General features: G+C 46.0%; 1 protein-coding gene across 1 annotated transcript in view; it reads left to right on the forward strand.

Moving 5' to 3' along the window:
• Prag1 (PEAK1 related, kinase-activating pseudokinase 1) overlaps nucleotides 1-20,276 on the forward strand; it is a 57,721-nt gene that overhangs the window by 7,655 nt on the left and 29,790 nt on the right. The window contains exon 3 of the mRNA XM_052162154.1: nucleotides 201-2,005. Within this exon, the coding sequence (XP_052018114.1) occupies nucleotides 201-2,005 (1,805 nt within the window). The remainder of the gene's footprint in view (nucleotides 1-200; nucleotides 2,006-20,276) is intronic.

The following is a 20,276-nucleotide window of genomic DNA, read 5'->3' on the forward strand; positions in this document are numbered from 1 at the left end:
CCCAGTCACCGTAACTCTGGGGAGGCCAGAGGTGGGCGTGGTGTTGACTTTATTTCCCTACCCACTGGGATAGACCTGCGTGCTGAGACAGGTGACAATGTTATCCCTTAAACTGTGTTTCTCTTGTCCCATCTCTGATAAAGTGTAACATGTGGGTTGTTTTTTTGTTTTTTTGTTTTTTGAACCCTGGGACTATGTAGGTCAACTGGAGACGAACCGCAGGCAAGCTCCTGCTCCCAAAACAGGAAGATGGGCCAATAGTTTACCTAGGCAGCTTCCGAGGAATGCAGAAGCCTGCAGGCCCTCTCGCCTGCACAGAGGGCAACTCTCGTTGTCCCCCAGCCTACACCATGATCGGACTGCATAACCTGGAGGCCCGAGTGGATCGGAACGCTGCCTTTCAACCAGTGAGTTTCCAGGAAGAGAAGGCCGGGAAGGAAGAGCTGCCCTCAGCTCAGGAGAGCTTTCGTCAGAAGCTAGCTGCCTTTGCAGGGATGACATCCAGCTGCGCCAAGGGCCCCAGGCCCTGCACCTCTCCACAGCCCCTGCGGGAGTCCTTGCCCTCAGAGGATGACCTGAGTGACCAAAGGTGCTCACCCTCAGGAGACAGCGAGGGTGGGGAATACTGCTCCATTCTGGACTGTCGTCCAGAATCCAAAGATACTGTGCATAGCACCGAGGGCTCTGGCAGGCGTGGAGGGGACCGCTCACCTACGTGCTGGGAGCGGGGGACGTGTACAAGACTAACCGAAGAGGAAAAGCAGGGTCTGAATTTCCCCAGAGAGTGCTGTGGCCAGGGATCCACAGTGAGCCCGCCCCGCCTGGGCCCCAAGAAGCCATCCCTTAACTCAGAGGCTGCCAGCTCTTCAGATGGTCTGTCCTGTGGCAGCAGCCGCAGCAGTGCCAGCAGCCCTTTTGCGCCCCACCTGGAGAATGACTACTGCTCTCTTGTGAAGGAACCAGCCTCGGGGAAGCAGCCGGACTCTAGCGGCCACTCAATCACCTCCGGCAAATGTGTGGGTCAAACCGCGGAGCTCCAGCCCCCAGGAGGAGCCCCCCTTCCTAGGGAGGCTGTGCGGCCTGAACCCATCTACGCCGAAAGTGCCAAGAGGAAGAAGGCAGCTCCAGTGCCTCCTAGGCCCGAGCCCAAGAAAGAGCAGGTCGCAGCTGCCCATAGCCAGGGCCACGTGTGCACAGGTGATACCTGGGCTCAGAAGACACCCTCTAGCTGGAGCCAGGACCGGGAAGGCCCAACCCCTGCTCCTCAGGTAGCAGCCACCATCACTGTCATCGCTGCTCACCCAGAAGAGGACCACAGGACTATTTATCTGAGCAGCCCTGACTCTGCTGTGGGGGTGCAGTGGCCCCGTGGGCCTTTGAACCAGGACTTACAAGCTTGTGAGGAGGAGCCTTCGGTTGCGCAGGAGCTGAGCTCACGGGAGAGCCATCCGCATAATGTGACTGAAAACACATCCAAAGAGAAGCCTGCCATTCCCCCCAAGCTGTCCAAAAGCAGCCCCGGAGGGTCCCCGGTGTCACCTGCAGCGCCCCCTCTGACTGATCACAGTGACACCGGTGGCAGCAGTGTCGGACCCCAGCTTTCGTCTAGAGTTCCTGCTAACCTAACTTCTTCCTGCCAGACCAACGGTGTTGCGGCCGGGGACCCTGCCAAGTGCCCCCCACCAGCCACCTCCTCTTCAGTCTTGGATCAGAGGCGGCCAAGATACCAGACTGGTGTTTGGAGCCGCCAGTGCCGCATAGAGGAGGAGGAGGAGGTGGGGCAGGAGGTGTTGAGTCAAAGTTGGGGGAGAGAGTTGGAAAATGGTGCCGCAGACCATTCAAACTCCTCTACCTGGCACCGCCTCCATCCCGTTGATGGCTCCTCTGGGCAGAACAGCAAAACTAACTCTGGGATGAGCAAATCAGCTTCCTTTGCGTTTGAGTTCCCAAAGGACAGAGGCAGATTGGAGGCGTTCTCACCCCCTCCCCCACCTCCAAAGTCAAGGTGAGTACCCTGAGGCAGTCATAAGAAAGAAACAGCGTACTATGGGGCCTTTCCCTAGAACCTTTGCTTTCACTGCCTCTCAGGAAAGCCTCAGGCCTGTCCTGGAGTGCAGCCTGCCAGACACCAGCGGCTGCCCAAAGGCCATTGTGCATTATGTAAATTTCCCAGAGGCCTGGCTCTGCCTTGAGAAAGCAGGAACTCATGTTTGGTGTGTGTGTGTGTGCTCTGCAAACAAACCTGGAAGCTGTGTGTGTGTGTGTGTGTGTGTGTGTGTGTGTGTACTGGCTATTTGAAATGAACCTTACAAAGAAGCTCGGGGTGGAGGGGTGAGGGGGTGGGGGACGGGGTGGGGTGGGGTGGTAGGGGAATGGGGGTGGAGGTGGCAGAGCACCTGCCTAGCGGGTGTAAGGCAGCATAGTTGGTCTCTAGCACTGTAAAAAGAAAAAGGGGGAAAGCTGGGGTGAACACAAGTTCGGTGACAGAGCCCATGCTTAGCCTGAGTGTGACGGGGGGGGGGGGGGGGGGGGGGGGTTGATTCCCAGCTTCACCGCATCACAATAGCAAACAAAACAACCCTAGCAAATTGTTGCTCCTTTTGCTACATTCTCATAATCAGTCTGCTCCCCAGATCTCCAAGTAGCTCTTGCAGTGTTCTGGGGGAAAACTGTAACTTCATCTGTTGCAACAGGCTAAAGGGGGTCACACTACAGGAATTAGGTATGTTAAAGCCAAGCATGTAAGCAATCAACTATTACTGCTTGGCCTTAATGGGGTCATTTTTTTTTTAAACGAAGCTTTGCCCATGGTTAAAGCACCTCTGGTGTGGGGTTTCCAAGGGAGCAAGAGTCTCGCTTGCTTGCTGTTGGCATGCTAAAGCTCACAGCTTTCTCCATTGCCTTACCACTCCACTGCTAGTTTCGTACGCCTTTCAAAGGCTCCAGGAAAGTAGGTGTCTTCTCTAAGCCATTGAACTGTGAATAGAATGTAAATTCTGGGGATTTCCCCCCCCCCCCCCCCCCCCCCCCCCCCCCCCCCGCTTTTGGTGAAAGAAAAGCTCATCTTGATCAAGAGAGGAGTGACCCGCTATGACAAAATGCCAGGCTTCCCAAGAGGTCTCTCTGGTCTTGCTGCTGGTGGTGTTCTGTTTGAGCGGCAACCGTGGGTTGCTATCAGAACCAAGGGAATTGACCACAGAGAGAAGCCGCTGTGACACTTGGCTTTGAACATCAAGGCCTTTTTAGGCTGTGATGTGATCTAACGGGGCCTTGTTCTCATGACCGCCGCTCTGTTTGGCTATTTCATTGGCCACCCACCACGCAGTATTGACACCTTCCTTGGTGTTTGTAGACTCTGATCCCGCGGCTGCAGTTTTAACTCCCTGAAGGAGTGAATGATTCAGCAACTGAGTTGGCATTGTAAGGTACTTACTATGCAGGGGGGAAGCATAGATTTTTCAGGTATTAGACATAATAGCTCATTTTATTCTTAGACTAGTCCCAGGAGAGACCAATCACCCGCTATTGTCCACAGATGACAAAATGGATTGATTGCTGAAGAAATCTACACGAGGTTAAAGCTGTCCCTGGAAACTTAGCCAGAACTTGTAGAGCAGCTCCTAACCTTCCAGTGCACACAGAATAGAGTGGTGTATGAGAGTAAAACCCTACAGCTGTGCCCATATGACTCAGTGCTGCCGGAGAACCAGATTCAACCTCCCCAAGCCAACCTTCTATTCTGTCTCATATTTATGTGTTGAACAAGTCACACGTGGTCTCCTTGAGCCTCTTAGATGGAATGCTTATAGCTTATACTTGCCTAATTCTATTTTTCTCATTTTTTTTACATTTATTTATGTGTGTGTGCCCATGTCCACATGCGCAGGTGCAGTGGTCAGAGGACAACTTTCAAGAGTTCGTTCTCGCCTACCATATTAGTTCCTGCAGGTGCTGAGACTTCACAGTGAGCTCCTTTCCTCACAGAACCAGATGAGGCTCCAACCCGATTATTGAAATGAAATGACCAGAATTCACTGAGGAGATTAGTTAATATCCAGGCAAAAGGCACCTTGGGTGTTAGGTGTGACAGTTGTACCCCTATCTTGTAGGAGTCAGTCCTGGGAATACCACTGAAGTCTTAGAAAAGTAATGAGAACTTCTCGCTTAAGAGTCATTCCTATGACTCTTGGTGAGATCTTGGTAACCATAGCAACATGACTCAGGAAAGGATTTAATTAGCACCTAGGACAAATCCAGAAACTCTTGGTCCAGTACACTACTGACAAAACCTTTGGGTTATATGTAGCTCAAGTAAGGTGGGGACTTCAGAGATTATGGGTTCCATTTCTTCAAAAACAAACAAATAAGCAAAAAGAATCTCAAAACTATGGCAATTTAAGAATAAGCTGGCAGTGGAGGTGCACGCTTTTAATCCCAGCACTTGGGAGGCAGAGGCAGGTGGATTTCTGAGTTTGAGGCCAGCCTGGTCTACAGAGTGAATTCCAGGACAGCCAGGGCCACCCATAGAAACCCTATCTCGAAAAACCAAAAAAAAAAAATAAATAAATAAATTAAAAAAATAAAAGAATAAGAGAAGCTAGTTCACTTGAGGAAACATTCTCAGTTTCCCCGTGTGGCTGGCATTGTCTTTTGAGTCTTTACATGTCCCTGTGAGTAGAGAGAGGGCAGACTTGGGACCATCAACTAGCTTTGAATTCTGGAACTCAGTCTATGTGGAATTCTTTTAAGGAGGAAACTGCAAAGAACCCCGAAGTACTCTGATGTCCGAAGTCAAATTTCAGGCGAATGAGAATGTTAGGAGCCCCACAGCCCCAGCTGAGTCAGGGCTGAGTCCCACCAATCATGAGACACATAGGTAATTATGGAAGATGATATCAGTTTTCCAAAATGGAAATTGTGGCGCATCTTCAGGCAACATGGAAGAGTAATCTGATTTCCATGCTTGGGGCCGGACTGCTTCTAACAATCAGCTCCAACATGTGTGTTATGTGTGCTTAGCACCTAGACAAAGGTTGCTTCACGCATGACTGCATTACGTTCTACTTGCATAGTATGGAGAAACAGAAATGGATTCACCTGCTTTCTGACCCCTTCTCTGAGGGGAGTGGCTTGGCTTTGCAATGTCCTATATTGAGTATTCAGTGAGTAGCTAATTCCTCTTATTTAACCTCTTGCTGTAATGTCTTCCAAGACAGGCTCTCTGAGCTTATTTAGCGCAACTTCCTTGTGTCTCTTCCTCATGGGATGGTGAGACTGAGTCTGGACTCTTTCTTACTCACTGCTGTCAAGGCAACTGCCTACCTCCACAAACTCACAAGGCTTGGGAAGACAGACCTTCGCTGGTTTCTGGGTCATCTTGTTCAGGACAGGATTATAATAAGATAAGGGTTGACAAGTACTGCAGGTTGTTGACTAGGAAACCAAAAACTGCAGGAGAGAAGTGTGGGCTGTGCGTGCGTGCGTGCGTGCGTGTGTGTGTGTGTGTGTGCGTGTGTGCATGCACACTTCTCCTTCAGGAGGCAGCTAAAGGAGAGGGGAAGCACTTGGGAAAACAATTAACGTGCCCAGGAATCCAGTTGCTGTGGGCCTTTTGTTTCTGGGCAGATACAAATCTAGTTTGACATGGCTTACAAGTTTTGAGCGACCAGGGCAGTAGACAGCCATTTGTCTTGTTAGAGCAGCAGACAAGTGGTTCTCAAAGAGACCCCCAAATTCAAATCATAGGCTCAGGCTCAGAGGTGAACTTGATGATGGAATCAGAAAACAGCTGGACAGATTCTGTTTCTGTATGATCTGGGGCTAGGTAAGGTTAATAATCCAAGAAAAAATTTCCCCATGAAAGTGGGAGATATTTTTTTGTTCTGATCTTACCAATTTTCAACTCAACCCACTACATGGTATGCTGTTCATTCCCTCTTTAGGGTGCCCAGAAATGAGGCTGTTCTGTTTAGTCCTCCTGTGTTGGAGGGACAACGTCACCAGTAGAGTTTTTGCTATGCACAAAGGTAGCCACTTTGCTAGCCAGAGGAATCGACACTTCATTGTGTGGTCTGTCCTGAAACACGGTCATGCAGCATGACCCCAAGGACGGGAAGAGAGTGATTGAGATGGCCATTTATCTTCAACGTCCATATCCAATCTGATTAAAGCCTCTAACACTTTATATCGTCCCCATTCCATATTGTGGTGAATCGCAGGGATTAACATCTGGGTGGCAATTGGAAGTCACATTGAGTTAGGAAGCACCATCGTGTATAGAGGATCTTCTCTAGCTATGTGGAACTTTTCTGTCCATGTTTAAATGAGAGGTAGAGTTGGGTTAGAGAGAACGCATGCAGGGCATATTCCATGGGAGAAACTGCACACCCTCCACACACATCGTAACAAATGGAACAGGGGCCCTGTGTCAACAGTGAGGTTTATACTCTGCTGCTCCATAGGCAAGCCAGGGGTAGCCTCTTCCCATGAGCGTGCAGACAGAATCTGGACACAGGGAATCTCATGCACTGTAAGCAGGAATTATTAAAATCAATTCCTGTCTTTTAATCCTACAATGTTTTAACAATTGCTGACTTGACCTCCACCCATATACATATGTATGTATATCTGTGTGTATGTGTGTATATAATACAATCTTTAAAGAACTTCTATGCAGTTTTGAGCACCTGCCCTTAGACTATTCCTAGGTGTTAGAGATTCTCTGAATCACTGGACATCTATTAATGACCTACTTTTTATATTAGACTGTGTGCAAGATGCTAAAAGTCCAGCAATAGGTTTTTCTTTTCCTCATGGGGTCTAAGGATTGCATCTATGTGAACTCGGTGAGCAGGTGTGCAGTGTGAACTCAGTGAGCAGGTGTGCAGTGTGAACTCAGTGAGTAGGTGTGCTGTGTGAACTCAGTGAGCAGGCGGGCAGTGTGAACTCTGAGCAGGCATGCAGTGTGAACTCAGTGAGCAGGCATGCAGCATGAACTCAGTGAGCAGGTGTGCAGTGTGAACTCAGTGAGGAGGCATGCAGTGTGAACTCAGTGAGCAGGCATGCAGTGTGAACTCAGTGGGCAGGTGTGCAGTGTGAACTCAATGAGCAGGCATGCAGTATGAACTCAGTGAGCAGGCGTGCAGTGTGAACTCAGTGAGCAGGCGTGCAGCATGAACTCAGTGAGCAGGCGTGCAGTGTGAACTCAGTGAGGAGGCGTGCAGTGTGAACTCAGTGAGCAGGCGTGCAGTGTGAACTCAGTGGGCAGGTGTGCAGTGTGAACTCAATGAGTAGGCATGCAGTATGAGCTCAGTGAGCAGGCGTGCAGTGTGAACCCAGTGAGCAGGCGTGCAGTGTGAACTCTGAGCAGGCATGCAGTGTGAACTCAGTGAGCAGGTGTGTAGTATGAACTCAGTGAACAGATGTGCAGTGTGAACTCAGTGAGCAGGTGTGCTTCTGAGCACCACGCATATGGTGTTACATAGTACACTCAGGCACAGACATGGGCACATAAGATAAAATAAACATTTAAAAATTATTGCTGTGTATGATGTGTGTGTGTACACGTGCCATGCTGTGTGTTAAAGGTCAGAGAACAGCTTAGGGAGTTAGTTCCACCTTCTTGTGGGTTCTAAGCATCAAACTCAAGGCATGCAGATGCCCTTACACACTGAATCATCATTCCAGCCCAGAATATATATATATATATATATATATATATATATATATATATATTTAAGTTTTTTTTTTCCTTTTTCTCGAGACAGGGTTTCTCTGTGTAGTCCTGGATGTCCTGGAACTTACTCTGTCAGCCAGGCTGGCCTCAAACTCAGAGATCAACCTGCCTCTGCCTCTGCCTTCCAAGTGCTGGGATTAAAGGAGTGTGTCACCACTGCCCAGCCAGAATGTTTAGTTTTTCAGAAGGCTGTAGCACTCTATGGATTAAACAAGTTTCTATCTGGCTTTTTGCTGGACACCCATTGTAACTCCCTGCCTGTCGCTGCTCAGTGGAACGTTGCCACCTTGAGTTGAATAAGCTGAGGTTAATAATTGTCCACGCTTCAAGGTGGGCAAACACGGTGGGGCACAGTGCATTCCTTCTTGGATTAATTACTCTCCAGTGCTTGTGCGTTTTCAGTCTTGCAAGTGGCCTCTGCGACTTGCTGTGCTACTTAGCTTTTCTGGTTTGTTTTGTTTTAAACTGAGCAGGTGTGTGGAGCCAATCGCCCATCCCCTCTTACCACAAGAGTGCTCCTTTCAGAGAGTAGCCATCTAGAATTCTGCACACACACACCCGCACGCACCCCTCCAGCAGCAAATTACAAGAATTCTAGGGTGATGTTGCTTCTTTGAGTATAACTTTTTCATGCTTTCTGAGAGAAGTCTACAAACACAGGCTGAAGCTGGGTGACAGTCCTCTGTCTGCCTCTGGTAGCCAAAGGGACTTGGTGACTGGGACGGCCTGACAGCTTCCAAAGCGTGGAAGTAGCAAACTGATAGGCAGTTCTCTGTTAGTGCCCCAAGGCATGCTGTGGGAATTGTTGACTTGTTTAGCTATAATTCATCCTTTCATGGTTGAGGGTTGAAGGGCTACAGATCGCCCTTGCTCTCCTCTGTGCAGACAGCAACTACATTTCTGATCGTAGATGTCTTTGGTCGTCTCTATGTTGACATCCGGCAGCCTTTGTTTCCAGTGGCTTTGGACAGATACCAAGAAATGTTTCGCGTTAAGCATGTTCATGTTCTTCCCATGCAGCTTTGTAAAATTCCTTCCTTCAATCAGTTCAGGCCCAGTGCCCTGGGTGGCTTTCTCTGTGTGCTTTCCCAGCAGAGGGCTTTCGCCCTTTGCTGGGTGACAAGGGAAGCCTCCACGTCGAAGCCCGTTCTTACAAAAAGAGCTTTCCCTTTTGTCTATGCTTTATTTCTTTGCGGTGCATTTGTGTAGCAAATGCCTGTGTGTGTGTGTGTGTGTGTGTGTGTGTGTGTGTGTGTGTGTAAACGTACTTAGCTCTGTGAGGCTGCAGGCATGCAGGCAGAGGCCGGAGGCCGAGGTCTACCTTAGCCGCTTCTCCATCTCAGCTTTTTGAGACCAGCTCTCTCACTGAACCTGAGACCATGCAGCCGCTCCGCCCCTCATACGCCATTCTACCTGTCTTGATGTCTACCCCAAGCACTGACATCACAGGCCTGTGCCACAATGTCTAGGATTTGTTTGTTGTTTGTTTGTTTTGCGGTGGTGGTGGATGCTGGGATCCCAAGCCAGGGTTTCGCTCCTGGTCAGCAAACCTTACCCAGTGATCCATCTCCTTAGTCCAGTAGCCTTCTCTTTTCACCTAGACATTGTTCTTTGACCCCGTTATCATTTCTGTCCCTGGTAAATAACTCCTTGACTTCCAGCAGTTTGGCTTTTAGCCATTTCAGACCCGTTCATCTAAGTGTTTTTGTTTTCGAGACAGGGGTTCTTTGTATAGCCCTGACTGTCCTGGAACTAGCTGTGTAGACCAGTCTGGCCTCATACTCACAGAGGTCCACCTGCCTCCGCCTCCTGAGTGCTTGGATTAAAGGTGTGCTCCACCATTGCCTGACTGAAAACTTTTTTAAAAGTCCCAAACCAAGATAGGGTGTCACAGTTTGCTCCTGGATTGTAAGAAACCCATCAGGGTGGGTCCTGCCCAATGGTGGGAGCTCCACATTGGTAGGATTAATGGGAATAAAATACAAGAATTGTTGAAATCAGTAGACATGACAATAAGTAACGTAAACTTGAAGAAAGTAAAGGAGAGCTAGAATTTTAAAACCAATCATCATTTAAAATAATTCTTAACTAAAAATGTGTAGAGCAAAGCAGAAGTAAGCTTTTGTGGCCCAGTGCCTTCTATCAGGAAGGCAGGATCTTCTATGCCAGTTCAGATCAGTTAGACTACTTCCCTAGCACTTTATGTGAGAACCTAGCCTGTAGGTAATGTTTGCTGCAATTGATTAGTAATGTCTGCAGGGTGTGCAGAGATGGAAGTTCTGATGCCTGTGCTAAAGATTTGTGAAACTGGCGTTAAACCTAAAATTGACCATCTAAGATGCAAAAAGGCTGGTACTCAATAACCAGTCTACATTAACTTAGGAATTCAGTAATTCCTTTATTTGGGGAATGGGGTCTGTTTTCTGTCTAGCCTAGAGTTCTAAGTTGAGCGTTAGTAGAAAATGTAATCTTTGACTTCAGACTGGAATGTCATCGTGTATTGCTTCTGCTCAGTAAGGGATTAGGATGATCTAGGAATACTAACCTTTTTGGAGCCCTGCTGGAGTAAATGACATTTATAACCAAGTTACTACCTATCTCTTAAGGCAGTTCTTCTGTTACATACCTTAACTTTATTTTTCCAGTCTTTAAATCTGCTAAGCAGTGTGTGTTCATCCCTTGTCTTGTTGGCTTTCTGCATCCTTAACTGGAGGGCGAGGGAGCAGGTATGGGAAATGTGTCCGAATCCTGTGGAGGGTTAGCTTCAATGTGGAAGTGAAATATTATGGATTCAAACTAGATAATCAAATACTGTGATTTTTTTCCTAATACATACTGGTAATAAGATAGACCATCTTTTATGTAAAGATACTCAGCAGGGCAAAGGGCACCTCTATTAGAGTTGATAGAACAGGGCAGCTACAAGCTGATGTGTCACGCTTACTCGGTGTTATGGCTTGGGTAAAGAATGTTCCCATGTACTCTCCTTCGTCATTTCTGTGGCTGTAACATTTAGGAGAAGAGCGTTATCTAGTCGAAGGAAATGTGTCACTCTGGGCTGAGTCTTGAGATTTATTGACCTATTCTATATTTCCTGTGCCCTGTGCCCCTTCTGCTTCCTGTCCTCTCTCTGTCTCTGACTGCCCATGGATACAACCAATTGCCACTGGCTCCTGTTGCCACAGTTACCTGATGCCGTGCCCTGCCAATTATGATGGACTGTATCTCAAACATGAGCCCAAATTAGCGTGTCTTTCTTTCAGTGGCTTTCCAAGTATCTGCTCACACTGACAATGAAAGCATGAACTCACTTGACAGCCTTCATTCACTGTTCTCTCCCTCCTTTCCTCTCCCTCCCTCCCTCTCTCTCTCTCTCTCTGTGTGTGTGTATGTGTGTGTCCCTCCCTCCCTTCCTTCTTTGTTGACTCTCTTTCTTTTGTGTGCATATTTAGAGAAATGTACAAACGTGCACATACTTGTGGAAGCCAAAGATCAACCCCAGGCATTTTCCCTCTGGCAATCACACACCTTATTTTGGGACCCGAGACTTGCCAATTGGTCCAGGCTGGCTGGTAAGAAGCCCCAGGTCTCTCCCGCCCCAGGTCTGGGCTCATCAATTGTCTCTAGCCCTAACGTTTTATGTGGGTCTTCACGCTTGCACAGAAAACATCCTGCTGGCTAAGCTATCCTCCACCCCCACCCCCCCCACCTCACTTATTAGTTTTGTAAAAGTCCTTTGTCTATTCCTGTCACCTCCAAATATGACACTAGAGACATCGTTTGCGAAGCCTAAGCATTTACCCTTGATCTTTTGCTCATCCTCCTCTCAAAGCTTGTCCACATTCCTTACAAAAGTGTAAAGAAAGCTCGTGAGGGCCTTTCATGTATAATACACCAGGTCCTTATAGTTCAGGGCCTGAGACGGCTTTTGTATTGATGTTTATTTAATCCCTATACAATGAAGACTGGGTATGAGTGGCTCCTGGACCATTTATTGGTGGGGAACATGTGGGTTGTTTCTTAGATGATTTTAGCTAAGTAGTTTATCATGAGGAAAAAGTAGAAAGTAGAGATAAAGCCACATTAAAATGCTGTTTTCTGTCATCATACGTGAGGGTGGCTGCAGCTGGAATAATCACAGCGTGAAAGAGGAAACCCAAAGGTCCCAGAACTGAAAGTCAGGCGCTCTAGCGTGTGTAAGCCCAGCTCTCCTAAGGTGAGATGGGAGGCAGAAACAGGAGAAGGCCAAGAAGTGTGTAAAATGGCTAGCCCACTGTGTGCAGTGAACAAGAGACCAGCTTAGTCAAAGCAGAAAGCCAGAACTGAGACCAGAGGATGGTCACAAGTCTCAGCATACACACCACGGCACACCTGCATCTACACACACACACACACACACACACACACACGAGAGAGAGAGAGAGAGAGAGAGAGAGAGAGAGAGAGAGAGAGAGAGAGTAAAATCATGGCAATCGCAACAAACAGAAATGTAATTGAGAAGCAACAAGCTTGGTGTACACCAGATTTATACATCAGATATCACCAAATTTTGACAAAAGGAGGGAAAAAGCTATCTATGTCCTTCTGGTAAAGGACATAGAAATTTGAGGCTGAAGTAATTTGGGGTGGGGGAGGTATTTTTTATGTTTGTTGTTTGTTTTGTAAAAAAAAAAAAATCTGATGTTATCTATTAAAGTTAACTATTAAACACACCATAGCCACATAATCTTTATTTTTGAAAATTTCACACAGGGGGTCAATAAAGGGACATATACAAGGAAAACCATTGCAGTATTGTTTATAGTAGCAGGAAGTTTGAACACTTTCAGATATTCATCTCTTAAGGCGCAGGTATGGGAAAAGCCATTGAGTATGAAATGGAACTGCTTAATAGAAGCCCAAACTAAAAAAAATATGTACAAAACCAGGGACGGGCTTAACATTGGAGTGAGATCACCAAAGGACCAAAGACACATTGCAAAACACAGTTAGTATAAACCAATGCAGGCACAAAGAAACGGTGGAACATGCCACGTCTCTCTGGTTGTGGGAAGGTTTTCTGCCAAGTGAACCCAGGGCCTGGTACATGCTAAGCAAGAATCCTATCACAGGACGACATGCCGAGTAGGCCTTTCTTAAAGCCAAAGACAGTGTCAATAAGTCGTAGGCTGGCCTTGAACTTGTGGTCCAAAAGTCTTAGCCCTAACTTGCTGGGAGTACAGGTCTGTACCTCCAGACCCCACTTTTCTTTTCCACCAAAAGGAAAGCTCGTTTCTTATCGTTTTAGGTGATTTACTTTTTTTTTAAAGCTGTGGCAAATTATACCTAGTGTAGAGTTTGCAGTCTTAACCATTTTTGCATACAAAGCAGTATAGTAGATATAGTCATTATCTCCATATCCATAGGAGACAGATTCAAGCACTACTTATGGGTACCAAGCTTCCTGAATGCTCAGGTCTTTTATAGAGTAGCTTAGCATTTGCATATGACCTATCCAAATCCTCCCAGCTTTCCTAAATCATCTCCAGAGTTATTTAAACAATCCACACAGTGTAATTGACTTGTAAATAGTTGCTGTGCTAAATTACAAGGAAATCAGTGATAGGAAATAAAATGTGAATATTTCCGACAGAAACCACTTTTTACTTCTGAGTTCCATCTCTCCCTGGCCTGTTAGGTCTCCAGAAACAGAACTTGAGAGTTGGCTACGTACCGATATAGTCGTACAGTCGATCTTCAGAACTCTTTTCATTTTGCAGAAACTGAAACTACATCCATCAAACAATAACTCACCACTTTCTCCCCCTTCCCCACCCCCAACCCTAACTGCAACTGTTCTATTTCCTGTCTCTGGTCCTGAGCTAGACCCCATGTAAGTGGGGTCATGTGCTTTTCTGTGATGGGCTGTTCTGCTTGGCACAGCATCTTCTGTTTCATCTGTGTTGTGCTTTGATAGAATGTCCTCTTGAGGCTTGAGATTCTGCTGGGTCCCACATTTGTCCATTCATCTGTTAATAGACACTTGGCTCCCTTCTGTCTTTGTAGCTATTGTGAATGGTGCTGCTTTGTGTGTGATCTCCTGTGCCCAGTCTTTGATTTTTGGGGGTAGCCAGAAGTTGGAATTGCTGAGTCACTTTATGTCTAATTCAAAAACGACTTTTTTTGAGGAGCAGTCATACAGTGATGTCCTGTAACTGCTGTCTTCCATTATCCTCTCCAGTGGTAAGCAAGGGCTCAGATGTCCACACATCCTCCCCACAACCTTTTACTTCCCAGGATTATTTGTTAAGTTTTTAAATAGTAGCTCTCCAAATGAGGACGGAATAGCCTCTCATTGTAATTGATTGGCATTTCTCTAATGACTCGTCATGTAAAAAAAAAAAAGTCTTTCCCTATGCTTTCTGGCTCTTTTAAACATCTTTGGAGGAATGTCTATTTAGGGCCTTTTCCCGTTTTAAGCTTCTGTTGTTGTTTCTATTGTTCTAGTTACTGGGTTATGTGTGCTGCTTCTTGAATCCTTGTTAGAAGCAGTGTTGGCCAATGTATTTCTCCCAGCCCGAGGGTTGCTTTTTCACTATGTTGAGTGCATCCACTGATGGATGAAGGACTTTCAGATATCACAGCCCAATGTATCCTTTTCCTTTGTGTGCCCCAGGTTCATTTCCCAGAAGCCATTGCCAAATACAGTGTCATGAAACTCTGCTCCTGTTCCCTTCTGATGATGTGACTCTTTTAGGCTTTCCATTAAAGTCTTTGATATGCCTTGGGCTAGTTTTCATTAGAGTCCACACTCATCCATTGTTCCAGGATCACTTGTTGGAAAGACTGTCTGTTTCCCTTAATGGACTTACCCACCCTGCTATCTGAGCATGTGTGTCCAAATAAGCTCCACCTTCTCAATTACCATAGTTTTGTGATAAGTTTTTGAATTAAGAAATACAAGACTTCCAATATGGTTCTACTTTGACGAGATCCTTTTGTCTGTTTGTTGCACCTCAAGAGTTCATATCAATCCTAGGATCAAGTCTTCAGGTCCTGAGGGGGACCTAGCATAAGTTCGTCGTGGCCCTAGATGCATGTTTGTCTGTTTTTCTAGAAAAGTCCTAGGCAGAGGCAAGGACAGCAGGTGTTTGGAGTAATACAGATGAGGAGGTTATAGCTAAGGCTGAGGGTTAGGGAAATGGAGCTACTGGGGTAAGAGAGTGGTGAGGAATTGAGCAGGGGGTGTAAAGAGAGCCTGTAGGTAATTCTGATCCTTCTTGGATAACAGACTGGGCCAGCATGAAGATGGGCAAGTAGGCCATCCTATTAGCTGTGCTATGAACAGCCTTCAAGCTGAAAAGGAGGTGGGAGGTGTAGAAATGGGGTCTACCAAAAATACACACTGATTTTTAAAAAAAAAAAAAAAAAGTGGGATATGGGCAGAGTCGGGAAAGTGAACTTGAACCATTTGTCAACCAAGAACAGAAGTATGAGAATTCTAAAACCGGACTCACCAAAACCAATAAATCAGTCATCCTCATGGACAGATTGTTACAAGAATAGCTAGATTAAGACGAGAACCACAGTGACTCACACCGTGACGAGGTTAGTACTGGCTTGACTGAGTCAGCCACTGGAGGTATTTGCTTGCTCATGGAGATGTGGTATGAAGAGGAAGTTCTTGTCCTAGGGAGCCCAAGGTACTCAAAAGGAGATTCTTTTCTGCAATGATAGAATGATACTCTAAAGGCTATCCTTCTCCTGGGTTTTCCTACTCTGAAAGTCAGGAAGTGAATGAGTCGAGTAACCTGATCGGCTGGGGCTGTGTTGGCATCTGGATCTGGAGCTAGACTGTAAATGATCCAAATGTTAAGTACATAGATTCAAAATGAAGTCTGTATTATGAACAAATCTGCTCTTTCTGGTTGACTTAGAGTAGTGTGCTCTTAAAGCATTGTCTTGCTTATCTTTTTTCTTCAAGTTTCCTCAAATGACCATAATGGGAACAGAAGAGTGGAGAGAACTCTCTAACCCTTCTGACTTTTCAGGGGGCAAAGAAACGGTTTGATTTATTGGAATCTGCTGACCTCGTCATTCTGTTATCTATCCGTCTGTCCATCCCATCATCTGGTTGTCCATCTATCTAACTAGTGTGATATTTAGTGCTTATAAATACTAACCCCTGAACCTTCCCAGCACTCTTAGAGACAAACATTAATGTTTTACATTATAAATAGAAAGGTGAAACAGAGAAACTAAGCACATTTTTCCCCAAGACACAGCCAGCAATCTTGGGAAATCCCACATTTGGGCTAAGCTATCACACTGGTGCCCTTTGAGGTGACTGAAAATCCATTCAAGAGGTTAATCAGTTGCTTGGAAAATTGTTCTCCCGAGGGCCCTGCGTATGCACAGGGCAGGTCATGGGACAACCCTTCTGTGACCCGGCAGTTGCTTAGTGTTTAACTGTATTTGTCTCCTTTGCCCAAGCACTGCTCTCATGTGAACAGAATTGTAAAGCAGACTTTCCAGACTGTAGCTGGACCCTGTGTTCTTAGAGGATTGTATTGGAGATGAAGGGTCCTAGGTTGGGCAATGGAGTCTAACTGTTGAGTTCTTTAGCACCTGCCATTTATTCCTCAACAGCTTTATCACCATCTCTAGCCTTCACTGAAATCACGCCCAGGGAGCTGCAAATGTCTACCACATCATCCCTGAACCCAGCAGCCCAACACATCTAGGAGAAAACACATCCCGTGACACAATCCCAAGACTTCTTCTTTGAAACCCAAATGACCCATCTTTAATAAATATGTCTTTAGCAGCAAAATGTATTGACAGGGCAGATGCCGGCAAAGTTCTGTGGACCGATTTCAGCATTTTGATGGTTGACTGAGTCACAGGTGCGCTGTGTATGTGTGTTTCTCAGAGAAACATGTCAGTATGCTGGCTAGCTTACTGTCAATGACAAAACACCCCCAGAAAACAACTTCAGTCGGGGGAGGATTCATTGTGGCTCAGGGTTCAGAAGATTGTGAAGATGGTTGGCTAGCTTCTTCACTTGGAGCCTGAGCTAATTCCGAATGTCATGGCAGAGGAGGTGGCTCCCCTGCCGTCATCCAGGAAGGGGAGTGACAGTGAGGAAGAGGCTCCAATTCCTAAACTTTCCACCTCCTCACAGTAACGTGTCAGGTGATGGACCCACAGTGGGTTAGCACATCAATGACGTCAGAGGCCTGCAATCCAATCTATTCTTAAAGGTGCCATCACTGGACATGGATGTGCTGGGGACTATCAACATATGGATTTGTATGGGACATTGGTTCTGTGGGTGTTAATCCAGATGCACAGTATAATAACAAGAAAAACTAGTGGTGCTTCACCCAATACAGAAGACTTCTGTGGTCAAACCCATGAGACCTGTTCGTAAATGCAGTTAGTTATGCACAGAACACTGACTAGGTATCCTTCTGGAGACAGTGTCAAGTCCCCCAGCTTAAGGTCTTAGTCCCTGGTTGCCTTCACCCTCATTCAGATCCCGATGACAAGCCCCTGGCTATTGACGTGAGCTTCTGACTGTAAATCAGGTTCCCATAACTCCTTCCTTGGGCTTGATCAATATGCTAGAGCAACTCCGGAAATAGATCCATTTACAGGGTTATTGTAAAGATCTCCCAAAGGCTACTGACGAACACCAGGAGGATAAATAGGTCAAGGTACACGGCCAGGGTGCCCTTCTGTGCCCTTTCCTGTGTACCACTCCCAGGAAATAGATGTGTTCATTTCTCCAGAAGCTCCTCATGATCCATCCCTTGGGTTTATAGAGGTTTTATGGCACAGACACAGTTGATTAAAGCTTTCCCTATTAGTGATTAATTTAACCTTCAGCCCTTCTCCAACCTCAGGAGCTTTGGAAATGGGGCTAAAAGTCCAGCTCCCTATTCCTGCCATGGTCATCCTCCCTTCACCAGCTTCTGTGCTCCAACTCCTCCAGACTCTGTCAGCCATCAGCCAACCCACCAGTCTATTCAAAGATACTTAGCATTTTGGAGTCTAAGAATTTCAGGAGTTGGGTGTCAAGGAAACTAGAGCAAAGATTAAATATACATTTTTGTGCTCTCACCGATTCTCTTGAATCAGTTATGGCTTTCCCTCCCCATTTTTAAAAGATTCATTCTTACTTAAGTGGTGTGCATTAAATGCAAAATCGAGCCAATGAGGCTGTACGGCTGTAACGTCTCATGAGAATAGCAGGGTATTTGTTGCACATGCAAATGAAGGAGGATGCATTGTGCGGATGTCATCTGACCATGGGTGAAACCAATTTTCTATACTTATACATGCAAATAAGTGAGTATGAAAGGTACCCCAAAGCAGCCTGCTCCTTTGAGTTCCTTTCAGACCTTGGCATTTTCAAAATAACTCTTAGAACATCTTCACCAGAGAGCACAAAGAAAGGAGATAATCAGCAGTTCAAGACCAACGTCAGTTAGGTAGCTTTGAGAGCTAGCTTAGAATACTCAAGACTCTGGTGTTTTGTGTTTTGTTTTGTTTTTAAGCAACAAAGATAATAACAATAAATTCTTTTTATGTTTGTTACGAGCCTAATCACTAAATTTTTGGGGGGAAAGACTATCCAGGGTATTGAAATGCAGGCTATTTTAAGACTGAGATATTTTGAAGAGAAAGTTTCCCTCATTCAATTAAGAGTTGCCTGGCATTTCTGCCTCCGGCATGTTTTGCCAAGCAAGGGTAATTCTTTCTTAAGGAGAGCATGTCTTCTCTGAGATGCCGGGGAGATACTGAAACAGATGCAGATAAACTGAATCAAGAAGGATTTAATAATTACTCTGTGTTTCAGCATGCCCTGCCTGTGACACAACTCTGCAACCAAACCAGGGCCTGGTTTGGGAGTGGTAAAAAGCTTGTTTTACATCAAACAATTAGAATAATCTAACCAGGTCCATACAGATCTGCCCAGTGAGGTGATTCCCATGGCTCCCTGTAAGTTCCACAGAGAGGGGCTGTCTGCCCAAGAAGACTGGAATGGGGGGAGGGGTTGTACGTAAGTAGAGCCAGTGCTCACCTAAGGGTGGGAAGCTTGAAGGGAGAAAGGAAGGAGTTCCTCTCCGCCTGGACAGGGAGAAAGGAAGGAAATGTTGGGCACTTTGGTGACCAGCAGAAGGTGAATTTTGTTTGAAAAATGAATCTATAAGGGGAAAGGGTAGTATATTGACCAAAATGGTGTACATCTTTGTATGTGTGTGTGTGTGTGTGTGTGTGTGTGTAGGTTTGTATGTATGAGGGTGCGGGTAGGTGCGGATAGCATTGTGCAGACCAGGGGTCAGTGCTGGGAGCCATCCTCTTTCACATTATTACTACTACTACTACTACTACTACTACTACTATTACTATTATTGTTGTTGTTATTATTATTTCGAGTCAGTTTGCTACTGAACCTAGAACTTAGCTGCATTAGTTGCTTGTCTGTTGTTATGTTAAAACACCATGACCAAGGCAACTTAAAAGGGACTTATTTTAGTTTATAGTTCCATACAGTTAGAGTCCCTAGTGGAAGGTTTGGAAGTGTGGGGCTGCAGGCCACAGGCTCGGTGGCAGGAGTGAGTGGCTTAAGGACTCTCATCTTGAACCACAAGCATATAGCAGAGAAAGCTAACTGGGAATGGCCTCCAGTGACATACTTCTGCAAACAAGGCGACGACACCCTCTAAACCTTTCCAAATAGCTTTATCATCTGAGGTTCAAGCGTGTGTGTTGGGGGGTATTTCTCAATAGAACCACTGAATTAACCATTCGCCTAGATCGGTGGTTCTCAACCTCCTGACTAAGGCTGCAATCCTTTAATACATTATTTAATTTATATAGTACTCCTTATGTTGTGGTGACCCCCAACCACAAAATAATTCTGTTATTAATTCATAACTGTAATTTTGCTGCTGTTATGAATCATAATGTTAATATCAACCACCGAGTTAGATGGTCTTCAAGCTACAAAATCTACCTGCTTCCATTTGCCGCTGCTGAGCTTGGGGTTATAGACATATACCAGCTTACCCGGCTCCTACCCTCTGGTGGGTTTTCCAATGTGTTTGTACATATTTCAGAATGAGACTGCCACAGAAAGTCTGAGATTTGTTCTTCTGCCCCATTCAAGTAACAGAAATAATGCAAGCAAAAGTATCCCTGTGGGCACTCTGTTGTAGGACTCTGCATTCAGCTGTCGCGATGATAACATTGTTCTAGAAAGAGTCTGAGTCAAGATTGCAAGACTTTCTAAGGACGTGGCTTGCATTCTCCCTAAAAGAGCTTGAGAAGTTTTTCCCTTCCGTTTGCAGGGCTGTCAAAGCACAGCGATTATACCGATTCCATTTGCATCCTCCAGCTCTTAACACTCAGTGCAGAGCAGGCAACGTGTGTGTGTGTGTGTGTGTGTGTGTGTGTGTGTGTGTGTAGAGACAGCGAGGAGGATGTGTTGCAATTAACACAGACATCTGAGAGAGGCATTTCTATTCGCCAAGCAAATCTGAATGACTTAATT

The sequence above is a fragment of the Apodemus sylvaticus genome, chromosome 18 (assembly GCF_947179515.1).
Source record: "Apodemus sylvaticus chromosome 18, mApoSyl1.1, whole genome shotgun sequence".
Classification (NCBI taxonomy): Eukaryota; Metazoa; Chordata; class Mammalia; order Rodentia; family Muridae; genus Apodemus; species Apodemus sylvaticus.